Source organism: Sparassis crispa, assembly GCF_003851025.1.
Source record: "Sparassis crispa DNA, contig_000008F, whole genome shotgun sequence".
Lineage (NCBI taxonomy): Eukaryota > Fungi > Basidiomycota > Agaricomycetes > Polyporales > Sparassidaceae > Sparassis > Sparassis crispa.
Window position 1 is genome coordinate 556,907 of NW_020939755.1, and position 23,040 is coordinate 579,946.

Below are 23,040 nucleotides of genomic sequence, written 5' to 3' on the forward strand. Positions count from 1 at the left end.
GAGTGGAATGCAAATGGGATGTCGTGAAGTCTCGTCTGGCATGGGCCGAAGTGCTTGCTTAAATGCGACGAAACTTACGCGATTATCCAGACTCCTTCACCTCCTGCTCGCCAAGAACAACAGAGTGTCCACGATACCGTGCTTCTGTCCATCTCCTGCATCGGAGGCACGGCTGTCGCCACGTAATAGGATGAAATGCGCAAACGCTCATATTATTATTAATTCTAGTTCGTGGACGAACATGATCACCTCATATGAGTCCTGACACGGATTTTCTGCAGATATTAGCCGTAGATAAATACAAGCGTAACCGTTTGCTGCACCGCGCCAATGGAGGTACTTGGGAAGAACGACGCCGGTCAAACGAACGGATGCGTGCAAGGACGGAATGTGACTCCAGCGACGAGAGCCTGATGTCTTCCACGATCTCCCAAAAGCGATGGTGCAACATAACCCCGGCGAGGGATGAGCACCACTGAAAACTAGCCCAGCTGCAGGCAAGAGAATATTAATGGTGGTCGCCCCACCCTCGGATTGAGTGGATCACAAGTTGGGACTTTGTCGCGACTCGCCCCAACGTGGACGCAGATGCAGGTTTGAACAAGATGCTGGCAGGTCACTGGGTAGACGATACGCACGCACGCATGCATGTATGCATATGGTGTATGCAACGAAGTGAAAATATTCATATGAATTTCCTAAGATTTCCGTTCCGTGAGAGACGGAAGCCTGGCTCCGACTCGACAGGCTCGCAACTTCCTCCGAGTCCATGATGGACTCCGCATCCTCCTCGTCCAACGTCGCGCACAACGGATAACCCTACGATGACTACGATCGCCATTTTAGACTTCCTGGGTATATGGCGAGCCATGGCTTGACATTCTGATGATGGTGAGACTCAATTTGCCAAAAAGTCACCAACCTGGCTCTCCTTCTCTGGTGAAGTTTGTTAAACTTGGAAGACTGTTTGAAACTTGTAGCAGAGGATTCATGAAGTTAAATTCCATCATTTTATAAGTTCCTTCACACTTCTGAGTCTCTCGCTTGGTTAGCCATACGAGCTTGCATGGATCGGCTGGCTCATTTGTGCATGCAGATACCTTCCAGCGGATGGAAATGTGTCGCTCTGCGACCGTGGGCGTGGATAAGAGAGGATCGAGACTTCGATGTATTTACAGGCTACCTCTTATTCCAGCAGAACGACTACTGTATGTCCCGGTAGGTGGAAGAGGTGCGCACTCCAGGAGGGATGATTGTCTGACCGATCACACATGCGAGGTGCAGTGCGTAACTGTACCATCTCTACTCAGGAATACTTCCAACTGTTATGATTGGTGCTATAGTTGTGCATCTACTGCTTTGCATAGTCCAGCCATTTCCATCAGCTAGTTTGTTATGGGTAGGTATACACTCTTGAAGCATCTACCTGCCCATAGCAACCTAGATGTGTTCTCGTGCTGTGCAGTAGGATCTCAAACACTCTTATTACCTCTTGACAATGTTGAGTGAAGTAGATACTGTAAAATTGATACTCATACAGCAATATGATAACTGAGGACTTGTGACACAACTTGAATGTATTTACAGAGCAATATGCCAGACATTACAATGATACACATCAGAGAAATGAAACACCTGGCACTTCACTGATCAGAGAGGATCACAAGATAGAGTTGGATTCTACTATGGGTATGTATACACTCAAAAAGCTGCCAGATGCCTCTTTCACAGTGCTGACATCATTGATGGGCTCATTGAAACCCACCAGACAGATGTCAATTGGCGAGAGGTCATCGCCTGCGGGTATAATATCAAAGATGAAATAGAAGAAGCCCAGAAGTGATTAGTGCATACCCTGCTGAACATCTGACGATACGTCCGGCAAAGACACCAGCTCTGGGCGTGCTATATGATGGAAGGACTATCAGAATAATACTAGCGATGGTCGAGAATTTCCTACGTGAGGTTGGCCACACAAAATCATCGTCGACGTCGAGGGCTGTCAGCGCCGTCTCGCCGCCCGCGTCGATCGGAGTCAAGTCTGTAAATCAACTGAGCAAGCTGGACCATCGCCGTTGACGACACATTCGGGTGACTTACCTCGATCATGCAAGTCTCCAGAAGTCGACCCATCACCGACGCCAGCGAACACCGGAATCGAAGGGGCTTCGACCGCTGCAACGACCTCGTCATCCACTACCAAAGCTTCCATCGATAACGTGAGCCGGGAAACCAGAGGTGAGACCTCCATGCCAAAGAGCAGAGACACGGGACGTGTATATGTCCCAAATGCTGTATCTGAACGAGATTGGGTGCATTAGTTGTCGGAATACTACTCAACAAGTGACGAACAATTTACCTCCCCAAGAAGACATGTTTAATACAGAATCAGAAATGTAGAGATGGGCAGGAAAGCGTAGAGGGAGGAGGTTGAGAGCAAGATACAGTGCGAGAATCCCCCATGTTCGAACTTTATTACCGGATTTTTCTCCGAATCAGGCTCCGAACGCACCGTTCTCACGAGCCAACCGCTAGAAGATCAGCTTGAAACGCGAATCATGCCACAGCGCAATTCAAACATACGACGCCCCGCGCCAAGGACACTACACAGCGAGCGTAACATGTTTTGTCCGTACGAGTCTGTCCAACATGCCCGTAGTGTCAGTATTCGTAGACCAGCAGCGACACGCCGAACACGCCGACCACTCATCTGGACATCGGCGTCAACCGAACACGACTCTTGAGTCCTTGTGCCATACATGGACTAAGTAAAATCGGCCGGTCGCAACCGCAGATATGGCATCGGCTAGAAGTCTCATGGCAAGGGCGCATGAAACGAGGAATAAAACCACACGCGGAACAGCCATTACATGCACCGTCGTGGACGCAGCGACAGAGTTCAACAGTAAATGAACAAGTTTCCGAAACTTCAGCAACACGCAGACAGAAAAGGACAGGCTCGGACAGAGAGGTCGCCCGACACGGCAGCAGTTACTAGACCGCTAAGACCAGATATATTGTTAGGTATAGGAACTGCAGAGGTGTCAGATAATTGTCCTATAGATGGTGTACCACTTGAGCAGAGTCCAACAACACAGTTGTCGGCACGGACTTCGGAGGATTCACTGGTCTTTCAAGAGTTCCCTAGCTATTCGCGTAACAGGATGCCCTTGTCCGCATCGGTCAGCACCGTGTCGACTGTGTTGTAGTACTCACAAACATCACTCGACCGCGTCCACATCCACCAGAGATATATCCGGACAACAGGTTCTATTGCATCAGCCAAGTGTGAGCAGAATCCAAGTCATAAGTAGACTCTTCGCGAAGGTTGTATCTGCCATTAGCACATGGCGTCAATTGACAGGCCTGTCAGAAGCGAGAAGCTTTAAGTCTGGCAGTCGATCAGGCAGAAGACGGTAAGCTCTGCATGTCCAGGTAGCCAAGAGTAGATTCTTCACTGGCGACAATCCAGCTTAAGGAACTGGTTTAAGTTGGCCATGAACTTGAAGAGATTATGAATGAGACATGACGGCCATTCACCAACTGCCTGTGCCTAGACATTTTGTTGAGGCCGTCTCAGGTGCTTCCACAGCGGGTAATGTCAGAGTCTAGCACCTCTTCTGGAACGAGGAGATGGTAAAATATTTGGAGAAACAGCTTGAGAAGTACGCAGCAGTTTCCGGGCTTTCCGCCTGGAAGCTTTCTTGCGGCGGTCCCGAATGGATTGGTTACTCGCTATATATGCAGCTTGCAGCTACGTGGCAAAACTCGCAGGCTCCTATCCCCATTGTTGCCGAACAATATGAAGAAAAGCTGTCTCAAGCGGAAGTGATCGTCGTCCCCGGATCCAAACACCGCACTCCGTAGCAGTCCTACATATCCCCGCAAAGCCGAGGCTTCCAGTCCTGCGAGGGAAAACAAACGTGTCGCGTTCCACGAGGAGGACGCTGAAGAGGTGTACGATGCGGACGACGTGGACGCCTGTACGGGTGCCGAGGCTCACAACGCCGTACGTCCCGGTCTTTCTTCCTGTCCGGTTCAGGCTGAGCGCATGCGCCGTCTTAGTGAGATGATGGACCTCGGGGTGGCATTGCAGCCGGATATCGTGGTGAACTTGGTCTCGAATGAGCACCGTTGTTCGACATAATGGTTGTCGCTACGCCCGCAGATCAGTGACTGGATCTCAGACACGGATATCCGAGGCACGAAGGTTGAAGCAGAGTGGCTACAACTGCCTTTGGGAGACTAACTGGATCACACGTTGGAACTTAGTCGCCGCTCAACCAACGTGGACGCAGGTTCGGACAAAATGCTAACAGGAAGGTTGGCATCATTGAGTAGACGATACGCATGCATGCATGTGCATATGGCATATGCAACGCAGTGAAAATATTCATATGATTTTCCTAAGATTTCCATTCCGTGAGAGACGGAAGCCCGGCTCCGACTTGGCGGCAGGCTCGTAACTTACTATATGGACTCCCACATCCTCGTCGTCCAACCGTTGTCACGTCTCGTACGGCAGATCACCGCGCGATGACCAGGATCTCCTTTCTTTCACACTTCTGAGTCTCTCGCTTGGTTGAACATACGAGCTTGCAAGGATCGGCTGGCTGCGAATCGTTCCGTTCACGTCGATATCTTCCAGCTGATGGAAAAACATCGCTCTGCGATCGTGGACGTGGACCTTAGAGGATTGCGGCTGAGATGTATGTACATCCTATCTCTTATCCCAGCAGAACGCTCGACTACTGCATCTCCGCGTAGGTGGATGAGGCGCGTACTCCGTGATGGATGATAGTCTGATCAATCGACGATCCACATATGCGAGGTGCGGACGTGTGGTGTGTATCATCTCTACTCTTCCGACTGGTACAATCAGTGTTATCATTTTACATCTACTGCTTCGCATAGTCCAGCCATTTCCATAAGCTAGTTCGTTATGGGCAAGTATGTATTGTGTGAATACCTACGTGCTCATAGCAAACTGGATGCATGCTTGTGCTGTGCAGTAGGATCTCAAACACTCTTATTACCTCTTGACAATTTTGAGTGAAGTAGATAGCTTAAAATTGATGCTCATACAACAATGTGACAACTGGTACAACTTCAATGTATTTCACAGAGCAATATACCAGACACCAATGATATGCATCAGAAAAATGAAACACCTAGCATGTCACCAATCAGAGAGGAAGACAGGTGAGTAGCATTCTGCTATGGGCAAGTATGTTTTGTGAGATACTAGAGGTCTCTGGCACAGCATTGAGATCCTTGGTAGGCTCAGCAAAACCTACCAGACAGATATCAATGGGTGGGAGCTCATTGCACCCGACACCTACGGATGAAATATCAACAATAAAGTAGAAGAAGCCCGGAGGTGATTGGTGCATACCGTACTGAACATCTGATGATACGTCCGGCAAAGACACCAGCTGGCGTGCTATATGATGGAAGGACTATCAGAACAATACTAGCGATGAACGAGAATTTCCTACGTGAGGTTGGCCACACAAAATTCTCGTCGATGTCCGGGGCCGCCAGCGCCGTCTCGCCGCCCACGTCGATCGGAGTCAAGTCTGTAAAACCTAGTGAGCAAGCTGAACCACCACCGTTAACGACACCATATTCGGGTGACTTACCTCGAACGTCCCAGTCTCCAGGAGTCGATCCATCACCGACGCCAGCGAACACCGGGATCGAAGGGGCTTCGACCGCTGCAACGGCCCTGTCATCCACCACCATAGCTTCTATCGATGACGTGAGCCGAGAAACAAGAGGTGAGACCTCCATGCCAAAGAGCAGAGACACGGGACGTGTATATGTCCCAAATGCTGTATCTGAACGAGGTTGGGTGCATTAGTTGTCGGAATACTACTCAACAAGTGACGAACAATTTACCTCCCCAAGAAGACATGTTTAATACAGAATCTGAAATGTAGAGAGGGGCAGGAAAGCGTAGAGGGAGGTAGTTGAGAGCAAGATACAGTGCGAGAATGCCCCATGTTCGAACTTTATTATGCCGGATTCTTCTCCGAATCAGGCTCCGAACGCACCGTTCTCACGAGTCAACCGCTAGAAGATCAGCTTGAAACGCGAATCATGCCACAGCGCAATTCAAACATACGACGCCCCGCACCGAGGACGCTACACAGTGAGCCTAACATGCATTGTCCGTACGAGTCTGGCGAACATGCCCGTAGATTCAGTATTCGTGGACCAGCAGCGACACGCCGAACACGCCGACCGCCCATGACCCGTCTGGACATCGGCGTCAACTGAACACGACTCTTGAGCTTGAGTCCTTGTGCCATAGACGGACTAAGTCTGATCGGCCGGTCGCAACCGCAGATATGGCATCCGCTAGAAGTCTCATGGCAAGGGCGCATGAAATGAGGAATAAGACCACACGCGGAACAGCCACACTCAGCGACAGAATATCCAAGGAGACTCACCGCGACAAAATTACATCCACCGTCGTGTGGACAGAGTTCAACAGTAAATGAACAAGTTTCCGATACTTTAGCAACACGTAGACAGAAACGGACAGGCACAGATAGAGAGGTCGCCCGACACGGCAGCAGTTACTAGACCGCCAAGACCAGATATATTATTCTGTATAGGAACCGCAGCCGTGACAGATAATTGCCCTGTAGATAGGGTATCACTTGAGCGAAATCCAACAACACAGTTGTCAGCACGAACTTCGGAGGATTCACTGGTTTTTCAAGAATCCCCCAGCTATTCGCGTAACAGGACGCAGTTGTCCGCATCGGTCGGCATCGTATCCACTGGGTCGTAGTACTCACAAATGTCCTCGGCCGCGTCCGCATCCACCAGAGACATATCCGGACAACAGGTTCTATTGCGTCAGACACTAAGCGTGAACAAAATCCAGTTCATAAGTAGACTCTTCATGAAGGTTGTATCTGTCATTAGTGCATGTCGTCAACTGACAGACCCATCAGAGGCGAGAAGCTGTAAGTTTGGCAGCCGATCCGGCAGAAGACGGTAAGTTCTGCATGGCCAGGTAGCCAAGAGTAGATTCTTCACTGGCGACAATCCAGTTTAAGGAAGTTTAAGTGATGACCATTCCTCAAATGCCTGTGCCCAGACGTATCGTTGAGGCCATCGTAGGTGTTTCCACACCTGCTAATGCCAGAGTCTACCATTCTTCCGGAACGAGGGGACGGTAAAATATTTGGAGAAACAGCTTGAGAAGTATGCAGCAGTTTCCGAGTTGCCGCCTGGCGCTGACAGAGTCGGGCTGTGAATCAAAGAAAGAGACGATGTCATAGATTACAGGGGCCGTCTCATGGCACGAAACGCACTAAGACGGATAGAGGGGAACGTGGGAAAGAACATATTCAGTCTTGAGACTTTCCCCCAGAAACGCTGCTGTATCAAGAGAAGAATATTGTGAACACGTTACGCACAGCCGCGCGAACGCGTCAAACAAGTTGCCATCAACGCTAAGATTGCGCTTCAGATGCACTTCGCTGAGTAGCTGAGTATTAAGGCTGTAATCGGTCTCACTGAAACCGTCACTGGTAGACATCGCCTGCCAAAGCACAGATAGAGTGAAAACTGAGAACCGAGTCCACGCTGTATCTCTAGCTCTTCAGGTACCGGGCAAACGAGACAGGCGAGTGCATTGCTCACCGAGATGCGTTCCCAACAGAGTCTGGCTGCCGAATACAACGGACGACGAAGAGGATCCAAGTGGATGTATAAGCGCTTCACCTCTACGATCGGAAAGTGTAGGCTGGCAAAATCTCTGTTAGCTATCAAAGACATCGGGGTGGCGCTCTCTGACTTACTTTGCACAGCGTGGATTGAGGAAGGAGGGTGAGAGGATAAGTCCACCAAATTCATGGTCACAAGTACATTGACAGGCGTGGCAAGAACTCATGCCGATGTAGCGCACGTACCCGGCTTTGACAACGTCGTGTAATGCTTGCATCTGAGGGGCAGAATATAGGTCCCGCATCATTGCAATGTCATACAATACTCACCGTCTCCTCGATGGGAGTTTCGTAGTCGAACCGATGGCCTGTATCCCAATGTTCGGTAAAGATGTCCCATTAGCAGATAATGAGACACAATGCCAACATTGACGGAGGTCAATGTAGTCGAGCCACAGACGTTCCAAGCTAGCCTTAACCACATCGAAAATATGCTGCAGCAAAATCTCACTGTCAGAATACCGGTTATAACATCAATATGAATACCTTGCGGCTGAGTCCGTGTTGGTTGACTAGGCCGATTTCGTCCGCGCTCTGTTCAGAACTGAAGATGTTGGTGCCCCATTTACCGGGTGTCATGGGCATGAAGAGCTATTCAGAATCGGCAGCTTGTACACAGCTCGACGTCAAAGCTATGAATATTTACACCGACCTTCGTCATCACAACAATCTCCTCGCGGGGAAGGTTAAGCTGCTTGAGACGGCCCACCGCAAATGACTGTCGCCCGTCGGTAGTAGCGCTAGCGTAGGATTGGACAAGTTAGGACTTTATCGCCGCCTAGCCAACGTGGACGCAGGTGCAAATCTGAACAGCAAGAGACCACAGGATTGTTGGGATCACTGAGTAGATGATACATGCCAGTCGTGTAGTACGCCGCGGCGCTGGCAAAGATGAGACAGAGATCGATCAACGTCAGACTGGAATTGACCACCGCGATCCTCATTTCCTGACGTCAATGAACCACCTTACGATACTGCGTACAACCCGCCATCTTTCATATTTCTGAGTCTCTGGCTTGTTTGATCGTACTAGCTCACGTGGATTGACTTACTGGCGATGGCATCTAGAAAAATCACGGTCGTACACATATCTAAGGGAGATTCTCCGTCCCAACAACGCGGCGATGCAATCGACATTTTCGTAGTCAACACATAATTCCTCTCGCTTTTCCCAATAATCCAGCACGCAGTACTTCTACTTCGGCGCCAAAGCGTCCTTCAGAGCGAACTGCTCCGCAACAGCAGGTCTAGCCATGAGCTTCGCATGCCAACTGGGGAAAACATATAAAACTATCAACGACTCGTTGACTTGAAGCACAGCGATAACGAGGGAACATACGCAGCAACTGCAGGGCAGTCCTTCTCCAGGTTGAAGCCTTCGAAACCCTCGATCATGTGGTCGAACGCGTACCTGTTCCACCTGTAGATGGAGCAACGACTGGTCAGCCTGTACGCGGCACCTCGGTAAGGCGCGAACTCACGGAATGAACGAGAGGTCCGCGATCGTGAGCTTATCGCAGATGAGCCACGCCTGCTTGGAGAGGACGCTCTCGGGGACGGTAGTCAAGCGAATGGTCTCCCTCAGGTAGCGCTCGAGGGCGCTGGGAATCTTCTCGTGATGGTAGTTCCTGAACCACGCTGCCTGACCAAAGTACGCGCTACAGTTCAAGCAACGAGCTCTAGAGGCGAATCACAATGTTATAGCAGCCACGACCCACCCCTGTCCGCTGGCCTGGAAGAATAGCCACTGCAGCTGAGTGGCCTTGTCCTCAAGACTGCTCGCTGAGATCTTGTGCTCCTTGTCGTACTTCTCAACTAAGTATATGAGGATTGCGTTGGATTCCCTGAAACGCGCCCGCGAGCGAAAAGCTTTAGCGGACGGCATTGGAATGGTCTGATGCAGATAACTACCAGACGACGAAGTCGTTGTTCGAATGATCAATGAGAGTAGGGATGCGACCGTTGGGATTGAACTTAGTGTGCGCCACCTGCTTGACTTCTGTGAAGTCGAGGTAGATGCTGTCGAAGCTGAGGCCAAGCTCAACGAGGACGATCGCGACCTTCCTTTGTACGCGGTCAGCTTCCCCGGAGAGGACCGAATGACGAAGTCACTCACCAGCCGTTCGTACCAGTCTTATGAGTGTAGAGGGTGAACTGCTTGGAGGTCATTGTAAGGGTGCTGGGGATAGACTGAAATCACTGGAGATGTGAGAAGACAACTGCCTTGGTGAAAGGGGGAGCCTGCGCTCTCGTTTATACCTGATCCTTCCTCTCCCACCTCTACTCAGATAGGCTCTAGTGTATTATCGATACCGCCACAGAATGCACGAAAACGTAAACTTTCAAATTCGGCAAACCTGCGCAGATCACCTTAGGTTCATCGAAGCGGTGTCCTGTGGACAGAGTTGGTACAGAAGGTGCTCAATAGAGGGATGGTGGATACATAGGCGTGAATAAGATGCGCGTCTGCTATACACGAACACTTAACGCACCGTAAAATTAGATAAGTTGCTTACCAATGTCGTCCATAAGCCATCATCAATGCCAGGATGGAAGACCGGGTGCGCTAATAGCACGAGTTTGAATGACAAGCTGGCTTCAACAGCGCTACCAATCCTGCAATTGAATACTAAACATGGGTTATTTCAGCATTAGCCGGTGGAACTCAAGCTCAAGGAAGTCAAGGCTACGCCCTCAGAAGAGCTAAGAAACATTCCACGTTGCACAACGTGCTGATATCGGTCATTGCAACAGACTCTTCGAATAGGTAGAGTGCCAAACTGAGTGAGAAGACTCTCTCTTATCGCTGGCAGCAGAAACGGCCAGGATAGAGGCATTCTGTGCGAATGCTGCCGCCAATGATTGACCGAAAGTTGGGCGGAAATCGCAGAGTTGCTAGGCCAGACCGCGCATTGGGCCCCCAGGCTGTATCTATATGAAGACCTCGTCAATGTCAGTATGGTCACTGAGGAACATGCGACGAAGTGGATTCTACTGATACTGTGCTTGTTGAGGGAACAACATCGTTTTTTCTGGAAGCGCGACCCTGGTCAAAGCACCTTATATTTTTGGCACGTACAAAATGCTCTTCGCGAAATTATGAAAAATCGAATATGGAAATAATCGGTGCTATACCCTGGGCAGAAAGGAACGATGAGAATACAACAGAAAATAACAAACTGCACCGCATCCACGGCCGTCGAATAAATAATTGACAGTCATTGACGCGTCGTGCATGCAAAACAAGCCCTCTGGATAGTCGCCTAAACAGACAGTGAACATAGCGTAGAAAGGGCGCACTGCCACGGCAAGGATGGGTGCAAGATGGATTGTTCAGTGTAGGCGCAGAATCGTGTAGAACGACCGGTTAAAGGCACGCATCAAAGATAAGGTAACGACCAACTTAAAGCAGGCGAGTCAGAAGTGACGAATATCTACACCGAGCAGGCTGCATTCAGATACGCGAGGGAAACTCGGCGGGTGCCGGGCGGCAGCACAACAGTCCAGAATGGGCATGCGACGTTCTTCCCACCGAAACGACTTGAAGCGCTGAAGCTTGAAGCTTGAGCAATCTACCTGCCATCTACCTGCTACAGCAATACGCAAATATATAACGGAAGGTATTCTACATTTTGGCAGAACTCCTCGACGCATACAAGAAGGGTCAGTAAATACCACCGTAACCGTGATCCTACAAGTCATCCTAAATACACGTAAGTATACGCGTTTTGGGGGGAGTGAATATCGTACACCACCAGCTCGTATACGCACATACCAGTCCACATGCAAACAGACAGACAAAAAGTCCCAGAATGCCCCACAGGCATATGCATCCCACAGCATGCATCAAAGCAATCAAGAGTCATCTCAGATACCCAGCACCAAGATCGACACCGCTCGCACATCACCCGTCCACGTCCATCTGCACGCTACCATCATCCCCACTACTCCGCCGGCCATGCATGTACAGCATCCCGTCATCCCTCCCCCGATTTTGCTTCGCCCTCTTCGCCGCACCCGCCATCCCGGCCAGTGCAGCAGCCGCAGCCACCGTCGGACCGTCCATGTCGTCCTCTTCCGCGCCCCGCTTTTCGCCCCGGAAACTGCCAGCACCGAGGAGACTTCCGCCACTATCGCCATCAGCCGGTAAGCCCATGAGCACGCTCCTTGGCGTCGTGTACCGCGAGCTCGCCCCGGACGTGGACACGGTCGGCGACGACAGCGTCAGGGCGTCGAACGACGTGGACGACGGGCCATCGACAGAATAGAAGCTCGCCGACGGACTGGCGAAACCTGAGCCCGAGCTCAAATTCCGCCGCATGTGTGGGGGCGGGAACAGCGGCGTCGCGTGCCCCGAGCTCGTCGTAGAGAGTGGCGAGCACGGCGCAGTCGGGGAGTACTGCGACGAACCAGCCGGAGAGAATGCGAATGGTGGCGAGAGATGAGAGAGCGGTGGAAGCGGCGGCTCGCGGAAGTCCAGCATGGCGTCGTTCTCGCCTGCCTCGGGATTTTGTTGGCGCTGCAGACCAACGACACGGAGGCGCTCGACCCACCTATGGACGTTGTCAACACATGTTCTTCCACAAAGAATAAATAGACGTACGCATCAGCTCTGTCCAAGCTCTCCTTACATACTGCGGTGACCCCACGGAGCATATCCAAACTCTCCGTCGCCAGGGTCAAAATCCGCTGGGCAGCCTGCGTTGCGGTATCTGCCGTTGTGGGGACCGCATTGTTCACACTCAGGCTGTCCTGGGCAGCTCTGCTGCTTCCCTGCCTGGGATGCCCCTTCGACCTGGACGGCGACGTCGCACGTGACGATGGGCGGGATCTTTGGGACGGTCCGGCCTCACCAGGGCCATAGCTGTATGGGGCGGAGCCAGCGTTCGTTCGCCGCTCGCCCCTATCCACACCGCCGCCAGTACGCGTGTCGACGCCCGAGGCACTACCTGACGCCGAGGAAGGCCCCGCTCCATCGGTACCGGTAGCATGCGCCCAACGCCGCGGGAGGTGCAGAATGAAAGACCGCACGCGTGCACGAGCGGGCTCGGGGAGCGCGCTGCCCGCGTAGCGGCTCACGACGTCCACAACTTGACGTAGCGTCTCGACGACATCACGCTTGGCTGCATGTAGAGTGCGAAGGTGATACGATGAGACCGCATGAGAGCTGCTGGAAGAAGATAATGGTTGGAGAGAGGCGATGAAATTGCGGAGGACAAGAATCTGAGTATCGATATGCGTAGTTGCATACTGTGGAGAGCAGATATGAGCACATCTTTGCTGGTATAACGACGCCGTACCTGAAGCCACTGCAGACAATAACGAAGGCGCCGCATGCTCTCCTCGCTAACAGCGGCGCCAATACCACCGGCCTCGAGAAGCATGGCCTGCCATCGACTGCGTCGTGCCACTTCTTGGTTTTCAGGTGTTGCTGATGATGAATATTGCGTCTGCTGCTGTGAGGACGACCCCTCGAGGTGTGAGGATCGGTGAGCATAGGGCGAAGATAATGGTTGCGAGCGGGGGGTCGACGCGCGACTAGATGGTTCTGCAGACATAGATGGGGAGTGAACTGTACGTTATCAAAAATCGGGACGCAAATCAAGGAGGGTTAATTTCGCGTACCGTCCCACGCCTTTTCGTCCTGTGCCCTTCGCGTCATGGACACGTCCCTGGTGCTCCAGTTGTCTTCGTCAGTCACTCGTGATTGTTCGTAATCGGTGGTAGTTCTGCTACGCCCACGTTCACGACCTCTGTCGCGATCTTGGCTAGGCGTACGTCGTGTGTAACTCTCAATCTGGATGAAACGGTTTCAGTACAATGCACAGATCGACTGCTATTACAAATGATAAGTTCGAGGAACTCAGGCAGCACATAACCGGATCTTCCCCTGCATACACAATTGAGTAGCATTTGCTTCCAGTGAATAAAGAGCCTTGCGATTAGCGCATTGATTGGAGAGATAGCATCCACGGACGCAGACAGAAATTATCAGTCCGAAAGTACTGAAATCTCTAGTGGCAAAGTACCGAACTCTTCAAGAAGGAATGCTTCTAGTTCACAATTTTCATGTTATGACTCAGGAATACTCTTCGAGAGTCCTTCCAAACATTCACGGTCCCAGACCTTCCCTTGCGGGGTAGGGGTATCCGGAAGACGTGATACGAAGTATGTTCGTCACCGCGGGAGATCCCCATTCCCTGCTATTTTGTACAGAGCTCGGCAAACAGAGAACTCTATATAAAACGGCAGAGGGCACACACACCAGCGAGGTCCATTTGGCAATTCGGTGGATGACCCTGAGCCAGAATACCTACTGCCAGAAAACCAAAAGATGCAAGAAACAAATATCGAACACATTTCTATCAGGACTTTCCGCCTAGGACACTGCAGCTGCTGCAGCGAAATCGACAGACGCAAGCCCCCTTCCGAAGTCCACCACAACACACACGGTACCCGACAAACAGTAAAACAGACACGCACCCGATCGAGCTGTCTCCTCGCAAATTCATCAAGCTGGTTCACAGGCAGCCGATCAATAACAGGGCGCGAGATCGTCTTGACGCTCGACTCCATCATCTCCGCGCCGTACTGCCGCCATCCACGCATGAGCACCGCACCTCGAAAGCGGACACAGACAGACACACCTTGACGACGCGCGAGCTCGCCTTGCCCTGCTCGTACGCGCGCAGCGCGCTGTTGACGAGCGGGATACTGGAGACGCGCGAGACAAAGTCCGCATCGTCCGTGCGGGGCGGGTCGTCGCCCAGGAGTGACGGGGACGACAGCGAGGGGGACGACGTGCCCGAAGAGATCGAGAGTGCGGGGGTGGGCTGGAATGCTGTGCGCAGTGTTAACGGGCGAGTGTCAGTCTTTCTACCAGCTCGGACGCGGAGCGGGAGCGGACGCACAGGTGGACGGGGAGGCGGAGGAGGGGACGGCGGCGGGCGCGCTGTTGCGCATATCGCCGAGGGCGCGGATAGCGATGCGCACAGACTCGTCCTCGTCGGGGAGCATGGTGAGCTCGAGCTGGAGGATGATGGCGAAGAGATGGAAGCTGCAATCAAGCAGGACACAGAGCCCTTGCCCCAGCTGATTGTGACGCATGTGAAATCGCGTTCATGTGGAAATGGACCCACGGCGAAATTTGATCTTATCTTATCAACTCTCGGGATCTCCCTTCATACCAGTTACCACGCAGACTTAAGTATTAGAGCTGGAATGAATTCGGAGAGGTGGAACATACACAGCCGAAGTAAGAAAAAAGGCACTACGAGGCGGATAAAAACTAACATAAAACTATCCAGAGCAACGTCCTTTTCGGGTCGCCGCACCGCCAGAATACACCTAAGGTACACACTAAATAACACCCACGTCAAACCGAACGGGAGCAGAGGGGGGAACATCAAGCATAACACAACGTATACAGACTCTTCTGTTCACGCCGAACCACAGCGATGAGAGAAAACGTAACCGTCCATGCGCCTAATCCCGCGAAGACTCGGGAGGCGCGACCGGCCACACGCTCTCCCGCCCGCTACCACTCGGCGATCTCCCAATGGGCACCGCCTGTCCCTGTCCTTGCTGCTGACCCTGTTGCTGACCTTGTTGCTGACCCTTACCTTGCGCTTGCTGTCCCTGCACGTGCGGCTGTGCTGTCACCTGCGTCGGCGGTGGGCCCTGCTGCTGACCCCCCGCCGCCGCCACCGCGACCGCCGCCGCCCCGCGCATATCCTCCAGCCCGCGCTTCACACCCGCCATCATATAATCCGTCCGCTCCATCATCTCCTGGTACTTCCGCCGCTGCTCCTGCAACTCGAAGTAATGCCGCTCCAGCTCGCCCACCGACGGCACCTGCGGGTTTGCCGGATTGTAGAATCCCGGTGGGGGAGGGAGCGGCGCGTGGTGCCCGTGGTTCAGCACATGGTGCCCATGCGCGAGGCTGTGAGGGGGAGGGAGGACGTACCCCCCGCCTGGCGCGCCCATGCCCGGGCCCGCGAGGGGGGAATGTGTCCTGCTAGGCCCGCCCGCGCCCTGCGAGCCAGAGCGCGCGTAACCGGGAGGGCCGCCATAGTGCGCGCCGGGCATGCCCATCCCAAGCGACATCCCCATCGGCATCTGCACCTGCATCTCGCCGTTCCCGAGTGCGGCGTTCAGAGGGGGGAGGTCGAAGCCGCCATGTGGATTGGGCGAGAACGGGTTGCCGCGCGGTGCGCCCGCGCCATAACGGTCCAGCTCCTGCGCACGGGGGTTGGACGCGGAGCGGACGTGCTCGGGGGAAGACGGACCAGTGTCCATCTGCCAACCCATCCCTGTAGACGCACCACCACGCGAGTCGGTACGGCGCTGATTAGCGCGAGCGCCCGTACTGCGACGCCCCCTCTTCGGGACTGCTGTCTTGCTAGAGTCTTCCTCGTCCCCCTCGTCGTCGTCCACCTCCATCCCGTCCTCTCTCACCTCCTTCCCACGACTCTTACGCGCGCGCTTGCGCCGAGGAGGCTCCTCCTCGCTCTCCTCCAAGGTTCCGCCTGCCCCCACACTAGTACCGCTGTGCCCACGGCCAACGCTCGCCAGGACCTCCGCTGCCGCCTGGTCGGTCATGCGATCTTGCTGCGTGGGTGAACCAGGGGGCCCGGAGGCTGCCGGGACGCGCTTGCGCCGCTTGATGACCGTCTTTTTCATCGAATTCGGCCGGTGAGTGCCGTGCAGCTTGAAATACAGTCCTATGAACAGGGGAAGAGAAGAGGAAGGAGGGGTGGTCAGTTAAATGAAGGAAATGGACACGAGAAGCGACAAAACGGGTGATCAGAAGCGAATGCACTGGAAATGTTGGGGCTTCTCAACAATTCATCGACCGCAGAACGTCCCACACCGGCTACGGCAAACTTCCGTACGAACTCATTCACTGTATCCAAGAATCGCCGCGGCCAGCATTACCTCCGCGTCTTCGCAATTCCAAACCAATGGCAGCTACCGCCGAACGCATCAATCATATATCTGATAAGATGCGAACGACGATTGCGCCTCGTGGCGTCACGGCCGATAAAACGTGAGAAGTACAAACGACGGCCACGTGCATCCAATACCCTAAAGGTTGTCGCTCCTTCAGGAATGCTGACAAGAATGGGCGCGTCTCGCCATCGGAGAACGGAGGTTTTCCAAAAGCCCCGCAGGTACGTACAACGGCGAATGGAAGGAGGGGAGGGGAAAGCGAGACAACAACGACATACCGCATGCGTTGCAGATGTTGTTCCCGACGTCGTCACGTCTCCATAGCGGGGTCGTGCTTGTTCCACAGTTGGCGCAACTCAACGCCCCTACCGTGCTCCGCATCCGTGAGCGGCTGTTGCCCGCCTGAGAGATGACCGGCGATCCCTCCGCCGGGGGCTGCTCTCCTTCGCTGATCTGTGGGGGCGCAGTTGGCCCCGCGGAAGCCACAACTGGCGACGCGGGCGCCGGAGCTTGACCATTTGTCGTCTCGACCTCTACGCGCGCTGAAAGTGCGTTGTTGTAGGTTGGGCAGCCTGAGCACGCAGACGTACCTCCGGTACCGTCGCATCGCCCATCTCCGGGGCACGTACCCGGAAGATGTCCCTTCTGAGCTTGTCCCGCTGCTTTTTGCTCAGCACCAGGGGGAGCGTTTTGGCTCTGGTTCTGAGATGCCGAGGGAGGTGACGCTGCCGGAGTAAGCATAGGCGGGGGCGATGCGGACATCTGGCGGTTGCCGTTCTGAGCGTAAGCAGGTTTGGAGACAGGAGAGCTCGCGGTGACCGGGTTGGCGTTGGGATGCGTCGCGGAAGGAGCGGTGGACGTGCGTCCGAGAGTGGAGGGGCGAGCCATGCGGCGAGACTTGTAGTAGAGACCTGTGCATTGCCATCGGAGCGGCGATATTATCAAGGACGGGGGATGGCCACGACGATATGTGCAGGCACATCAATCATTCGCGGGAGGGTGGTAGGAGGAGTGATGGATGGAGGAGCAAAGGCGTCAGCAAGCATGTCGAAGGGGTGATAGCAGGAAGGACGATAGCAATGCGTCAACATGCCCATCGCCGTGCATGCAGGGGCCGTCGAATCTGACCATATACACGCGCTAGCGGTGAGGAATCGATATGATAGCCTCTGAGGAGCATCGCCGCTTCAAACGCGTATTACACGTGGCTAAAGGGAGAACTCGGCGGCCCGGAAATCGTAACGCGCAAGAAGGCAGATAAACAAAAGGCAGATGAGTGACTTACCGCAGGCGTTGCAGATGGACTTGCCGTCACCATCTCTGCGCCACAATGGGGTGGAGGAGGTACCACAGTTTGCGCAGGACAGCGGCGGAGAAGAGTTAGAGCTCGGAGAGGTACTCGGAATAAAAGTATTCTGCGTGAGTGCGGGATCGATATTGTCCGCGTTGCGCTCCCTCAGAGCAGGATCAATGGGATAGGGCGCGGAGCCGTTCCGGGGTTGCTGCGCTTGGAGAGACGGCGAACTGGGGGACGTCGGGGAGGTAGGTGACTGGTCATGTCTGGAGTGATCCGATGCGGGTGGCGTGTGGATGTGACCGTTGAACTGCATCCTGGAGAGGGACGCGAGGTGCATGTTCATGGCTGGGGAATCAAGCACGACCGCTGGAGACATGCTGGTGGATTTTGCGGGCGTTAGAGACGTGATTAGGAGATATTATACGAGCGATGCTGTGGGGAACGGTGCGAGCTTCGAGGACGAGGACTGAAAGGACTGGGAGATATCCGGGACGTATAAAGGACGATGATGGAGGGGAACAAGTTAGGAGGAGACAAAGTTGAAGATATAGACCTAGATAACGCGATGGCTGTGGACCAATCGGGGCAGCTCCATTACGATAAGCGCCGTAATCAGCGTCATTATCTAATCAACGCTCTCTCGCTGCTCAGCACTTGCCCTCTTCTCCGTTCAGCTCTTCCAGGAAATTTACACACCGCTTGTTCGTCATTTCTCTTCCTCTCCCGCGCTGTCAGAATCGGCGCGCGCGACTTTTTGCGTCATGTTTGTGTTGAACCCGTGCTTCATCAATTTATTATCTTGCGCCGGCCGACCACTGCTGTACGTTCTCTGCTCGATCACATCAATTCAGATCTTATCCCTTTGCGGGTCCTTTCCGTCCCAGAGGCCCAGGCCTCTTGCACAACCTTCGTCAGCCCTTGGTCTACACCCCCAAAATCGCGCATCACCGCGACTCTCATCCACCTGATCCTCACGCGTGCCCCTCAGAGACACCGAACCAACCCCCTCTCCGTATCGTCTTCATAAACACCGGGTCTCATGCACGCCTCGACGCACACCACCTTCTCCATATACAGTACATATGCAACCTCGACCGCGAAGTTGCGCCGCATTACGCGGCCGATCTGCATCGGTCTGATAAGATGCACCGCCCGAGCTTCCATACCATGGGATCACAAGGATCATATCAGATACTTTCCCACTGATCATGCGTTCAGAGATACGCTCAGATAAGTCGTCTACATCGGCGGCGGCGGCAAGCTTAAGACGACGGGGCAGACGGCCATTGGCCACGGCGGACGCGAGGCACTGGTACCGCGAACGATACGCACGCACTAACGTATCTGCTCCCCGGTCCGTTTATAAGTAGGGTTTGCAAGCGCAATCCTCGCAACTCGCTGCGACTGTCTTGCGTGTGCCGTAACGCCGCACACCACCTCACACCACTCGCACACCGTGACACGCGAGCAGCATCACCGCACCACTCTGACGACGGATGAGGGACCCCGTCGTGTCAAGGCGGCAGATTGGAATTAAGCCGAGAAACGACTGCGGATAAGATTGTGGCTTCGAATCTGATAAGTACAACAGCAACTCGAGGAGGGAACCGCGCTCTCGGGCCCGGGCACCAATTGCGGGTGCGCCTCGCTGTCGGCCGGTCACATCTTGGTTCCGCGAACGAGGGCGGTCAGCCCCGATCCACACACCCTAAACAAATCGCAGAGAGCGCACTCACCAACCACGACCAGAAGCGCTCTACCCAGTTCCTCGGTGGGGGCTCGTCGTAGCTGCAAACACGCATCAGCACTGCACGCGGGCGCAAGAACGCGTTAAAGGGGAAAGCGAAGACGCACCAGTCCGCTTCGATCTCCTTCAGGCCGGAGATGAAGTCCATGTCCTCCGGGCGCACGATGGGCGCGCGCCGCCAGAACTTCGCGCCGATGTATAGTATAGGGAAGAGCGCAAACGGGAGGTAGTTCGTCACGAACGTCGCCGTTACCCACTTGCCCTTCAGGAACACCGCCCACCCGCTGAACTGCACAGTGCGTCAGCACCTCCCGGAGACACCAAAAAAAGAAGTGCGCGCACAAAGCAGATGACGATGCAGGAGATCACGCCCCACCAGGCCGCATATGGTTGCATGCGCGACGCGTACGGGAGAGTGCTGCGGTCGAACCCTTGCATCCGGAAGCCCTTGTAGAAGCGGAGGTACGTCACGCAGATGCCGAACCATGTCATCAGGCCCGCGATGGCTGCATCGCCCAAGTCAGTGTCTCCCGTTGCGACAAGAGGAGCGGAGCCGAAAACCTACACGTCACTGAGAGCAAAACGTCAGTATTCATGCCAGGGCGCGAAATCTTAGAACTCACTGGCCGAGAACCAGTTGAAGACCTTGCCTACATAGCCAAGTTAGAGTACATCTACATGCACCGCAGACACACATACCTGAGCCGCTGTTGATGCCCATATACGCAAGGGACGCGAACAGCGCGTTGGTAATAAGCGCGACGTAAGGCAGGCCGTTGCGCGAGGTCTTGGCGAAGATCTTCGGTGCATTCCCTGCCAGCGCAAGTCCATCTAGAACAAAAATACACTCAATCGCTGAGTAGCAACAGGAAACGCATAAGAGAACGTACACAGCGCTCGAGAACTTGTGTACAAGTCGCTCGACGCTGCAGACCATGCTGAAGTCAGGAGGCAGGCATTGATGATCTGCAGGGTATCAGCACGCACAACGGACGGATTACACAAAAGAACACGGACCGAGGGAAGTGCCTTGATCCCCGCCGTCTCGATAGCGATGACGAACGGCGACTGGGCGGCGTTCCCCGTCCCTAGGATGAGGTTCTTGTTTGTCGACGGCACCAGGAGGCCGATCACGATGACGCCACCGATGTAGAAAAGCAAAATACGGATGTACACCCTGCGTATCGCCTTGGGGAGATTCCGCCTCGGGTTCTTCGCCTCACCAGCGGCAATCTGCAACAGGGGCACGTAGCATCAATGTTATGCACCAATACCCAGGAGAGGTCGCTCCGCGTTCTCAAGGGATATGCACAAGGAGCGTACCGCGACGATTTCAGTGCCGATGTACGAAAATGCGGCTTGGGTCATGACGGCCCACCATCCGAGGAAGCGTCCCTTGGCGCCGGGGATGTGGTCGTATTGTACAAACGGGCCTGGATGTTTCCAGTAGCGGAACCCAATACGGTCGTGGTTCGGGCCGCCGCCCAGGTCGAGGACAATGCCTAGGATAATAAGTCCCGTGATCGTGATTACCTTGATCGACCTGCGTGCGCACGCATTCAGCGAACGTAAGACTTCAGAGATGGAGAGGTGGCGCGCACGCGAAGATAAATTCGCATTCTCCGTATGCACCTGCGCGAGCACGGTGAGACTGTGTGCGGAGTGACGAGTGGAAGAGGAAAGCTCACCTGCACCAAACAGGTTGATCGTGACAACGACGACGAGACATATGGTGATCCACGCAGCGTTGTTGATGGAGTGGTTCCAGTAGTTAATGAGGATCGCCGCAGCGCTCAGCTCGGCCGGAAGCAGGATTGTCCAGTTGTACCCTGCGGCAAGCATCTTTCAGCACTTCGAGCGAGAGCAACACAAATTCACACACAATAGTTCCAACCCTAGATTTGGCAGGGATCAATGAACCATAGTGGCGGCAGGCAGACAGCGCGACGCACCATCGCGAAAGAGAACGCAGGATCGACAAAACGTTCTGCCAACTTGATATGTCCACCAGGTAGCGGCAGGTATGCAACCATTTCACCCAGGGAGATCTGGCATCGAGATCTAATCGACGCGACCCAAGCACGTTACAGAAGGCAACTCACCATGACACTGTAGCAGATGGTTCCGACTGTAGCGTAACCTAGCAGCAGACCAACCGGTCCGCCAGCCACCAGCGCATTTGCAGTCCCCAAGAATAACCCAGTTCCAATTACACCTGCAACAAGACGTGAAACCCAGCGCAGTGGAGTACGATCTCATCTCGTACCGCCTATACTGTTTTTCGGCTCATCTTAGCTGCCTGTATAAGTGAAATGGGGGGCTGGAAGTAAACGGACCTGATCATGGCGACATGCCTGTTCTTCAGCTGCCGCTTCAACCCGCCGTTCAAAGGCGCAGGTCCTTCGCTGGACTCCAGATCAGAGCTCGCAGCATCCACCTGTATAGGATCGACGGGGCCTGCAAAATTTTTCTCGTCCAGCTTGCTCATCGTGCAGATGCAGGAGTCGGGACGGTGAGAGAAGAAAAGATGGACGAGTGGTTCGAGAAGCTCCGGGACCGCGTGGACTTATACTGCGTGGATCCCGGTGTGGGGATGGAGATCACGCTAAAGGGACGGTGACCTCAGCTGGGGCGCTGAGCCCGCTACATCAAGTTGGCGCAGCCCGGCTGGGCCTTCGCTGTCACCGATTCTTCGGCGCCGTACGAAGACGAAATTTCCAACAGCGTTTGTGGCGTCTGTACAAGCTGTGAAAGTACTCGGGATCCTATATCAGGAGAATCATCCACATCAGGATATGGAGGCGGTACATGGACCCCATTGACAGCATCCAGCCGCGCCGCCACTAGGAATTGAGATGCGGTGATGGATGGATAGTGTAAGTACTTGCTGTGGCGGATTTGATTGAATGAAGAGATGACATCGACAGATTAATATTTCGAATGGTCACACGCCTGCCCTTCTTCACCTTGTCTGCACTGCAGTCGGAGAGCGCGGAGGATGAGTCCAAGAAATGCTGGATGCCAAGTCTTGCAGCTGGTACCCTGTGATCCCTGAAAATTCCTTCAACCAAAACTAACACATGCTGGCTCCGCAGGATTTGAATTGGATGCGTCGACAGAATGACGCCAGTCATGGCAGGAGTCTCATCTCCGCCTCCTGTGAAACCTAGGACGAAGAAAAAAGAAAACTGTAATGCACCGCTCGGTAGACATACAGCATCGCTAATATTGTCAACCGCCATACAGTTGGTAGGGTCTTCGGCATGCAAATTTCAGTTTGAGAGATCGATCCAGAGACA

The 23,040-nt window shown here is 53.9% G+C and overlaps 7 protein-coding genes across 7 annotated transcripts; all 7 read right to left on the minus strand.

Moving 5' to 3' along the window:
- Positions 1 to 1,660: 1,660 nt before the first annotated feature.
- On the minus strand, positions 1,661 to 2,375 carry SCP_0901900 (hypothetical protein; the record flags this gene model as incomplete). Its single annotated transcript, XM_027761423.1, has 5 exons — positions 1,661 to 1,797; positions 1,855 to 1,905; positions 1,961 to 2,041; positions 2,101 to 2,298; positions 2,360 to 2,375. The coding sequence occupies 5 exons, from the start codon at positions 2,373 to 2,375 to the stop codon at positions 1,661 to 1,663; spliced, it is 483 nt and encodes a 160-aa protein (XP_027617224.1).
- A 2,811-nt stretch (positions 2,376 to 5,186) lies between these two features.
- Positions 5,187 to 5,917, minus strand: SCP_0901910 (hypothetical protein; the record flags this gene model as incomplete). Its single annotated transcript, XM_027761424.1, has 5 exons — positions 5,187 to 5,338; positions 5,396 to 5,443; positions 5,499 to 5,579; positions 5,643 to 5,840; positions 5,902 to 5,917. 5 exons carry the CDS (start codon positions 5,915 to 5,917, stop codon positions 5,187 to 5,189), a joined length of 495 nt encoding a protein of 164 aa, XP_027617225.1.
- Positions 5,918 to 7,908: 1,991 nt separating this feature from the next.
- SCP_0901920 (hypothetical protein) lies at positions 7,909 to 8,406 on the minus strand (the record flags this gene model as incomplete). The annotated part of the gene is made up of 4 exons (XM_027761425.1): positions 7,909 to 7,963; positions 8,016 to 8,179; positions 8,232 to 8,336; positions 8,398 to 8,406. 4 exons carry the CDS (start codon positions 8,404 to 8,406, stop codon positions 7,909 to 7,911), a joined length of 333 nt encoding a protein of 110 aa, XP_027617226.1.
- Positions 8,407 to 8,940: 534 nt separating this feature from the next.
- SCP_0901930 (Glutathione S-transferase 2) lies at positions 8,941 to 9,914 on the minus strand (the record flags this gene model as incomplete). Its single annotated transcript, XM_027761426.1, has 6 exons — positions 8,941 to 9,016; positions 9,085 to 9,165; positions 9,227 to 9,403; positions 9,464 to 9,589; positions 9,657 to 9,809; positions 9,862 to 9,914. The coding sequence occupies 6 exons, from the start codon at positions 9,912 to 9,914 to the stop codon at positions 8,941 to 8,943; spliced, it is 666 nt and encodes a 221-aa protein (XP_027617227.1).
- A 1,735-nt stretch (positions 9,915 to 11,649) lies between these two features.
- SCP_0901940 (Opi1-domain-containing protein) lies at positions 11,650 to 14,852 on the minus strand (the record flags this gene model as incomplete). Its single annotated transcript, XM_027761427.1, has 7 exons — positions 11,650 to 12,298; positions 12,349 to 12,995; positions 13,046 to 13,317; positions 13,371 to 13,542; positions 14,229 to 14,336; positions 14,393 to 14,586; positions 14,657 to 14,852. 7 exons carry the CDS (start codon positions 14,850 to 14,852, stop codon positions 11,650 to 11,652), a joined length of 2,238 nt encoding a protein of 745 aa, XP_027617228.1.
- A 378-nt stretch (positions 14,853 to 15,230) lies between these two features.
- SCP_0901950 (predicted protein) lies at positions 15,231 to 18,370 on the minus strand (the record flags this gene model as incomplete). The annotated part of the gene is made up of 4 exons (XM_027761428.1): positions 15,231 to 16,468; positions 16,976 to 17,239; positions 17,288 to 17,608; positions 17,983 to 18,370. The coding sequence occupies 4 exons, from the start codon at positions 18,368 to 18,370 to the stop codon at positions 15,231 to 15,233; spliced, it is 2,211 nt and encodes a 736-aa protein (XP_027617229.1).
- Positions 18,371 to 19,653: 1,283 nt separating this feature from the next.
- On the minus strand, positions 19,654 to 22,229 carry SCP_0901960 (Dicarboxylic amino acid permease; the record flags this gene model as incomplete). The annotated part of the gene is made up of 17 exons (XM_027761429.1): positions 19,654 to 19,659; positions 19,731 to 19,782; positions 19,849 to 20,030; positions 20,084 to 20,247; positions 20,307 to 20,312; positions 20,365 to 20,391; positions 20,441 to 20,572; positions 20,632 to 20,707; positions 20,759 to 20,974; positions 21,065 to 21,284; positions 21,343 to 21,373; positions 21,430 to 21,570; positions 21,624 to 21,636; positions 21,694 to 21,789; positions 21,844 to 21,956; positions 22,008 to 22,015; positions 22,078 to 22,229. The coding sequence occupies 17 exons, from the start codon at positions 22,227 to 22,229 to the stop codon at positions 19,654 to 19,656; spliced, it is 1,635 nt and encodes a 544-aa protein (XP_027617230.1).
- Between the last annotated feature and the right edge of the window lie 811 nt (positions 22,230 to 23,040).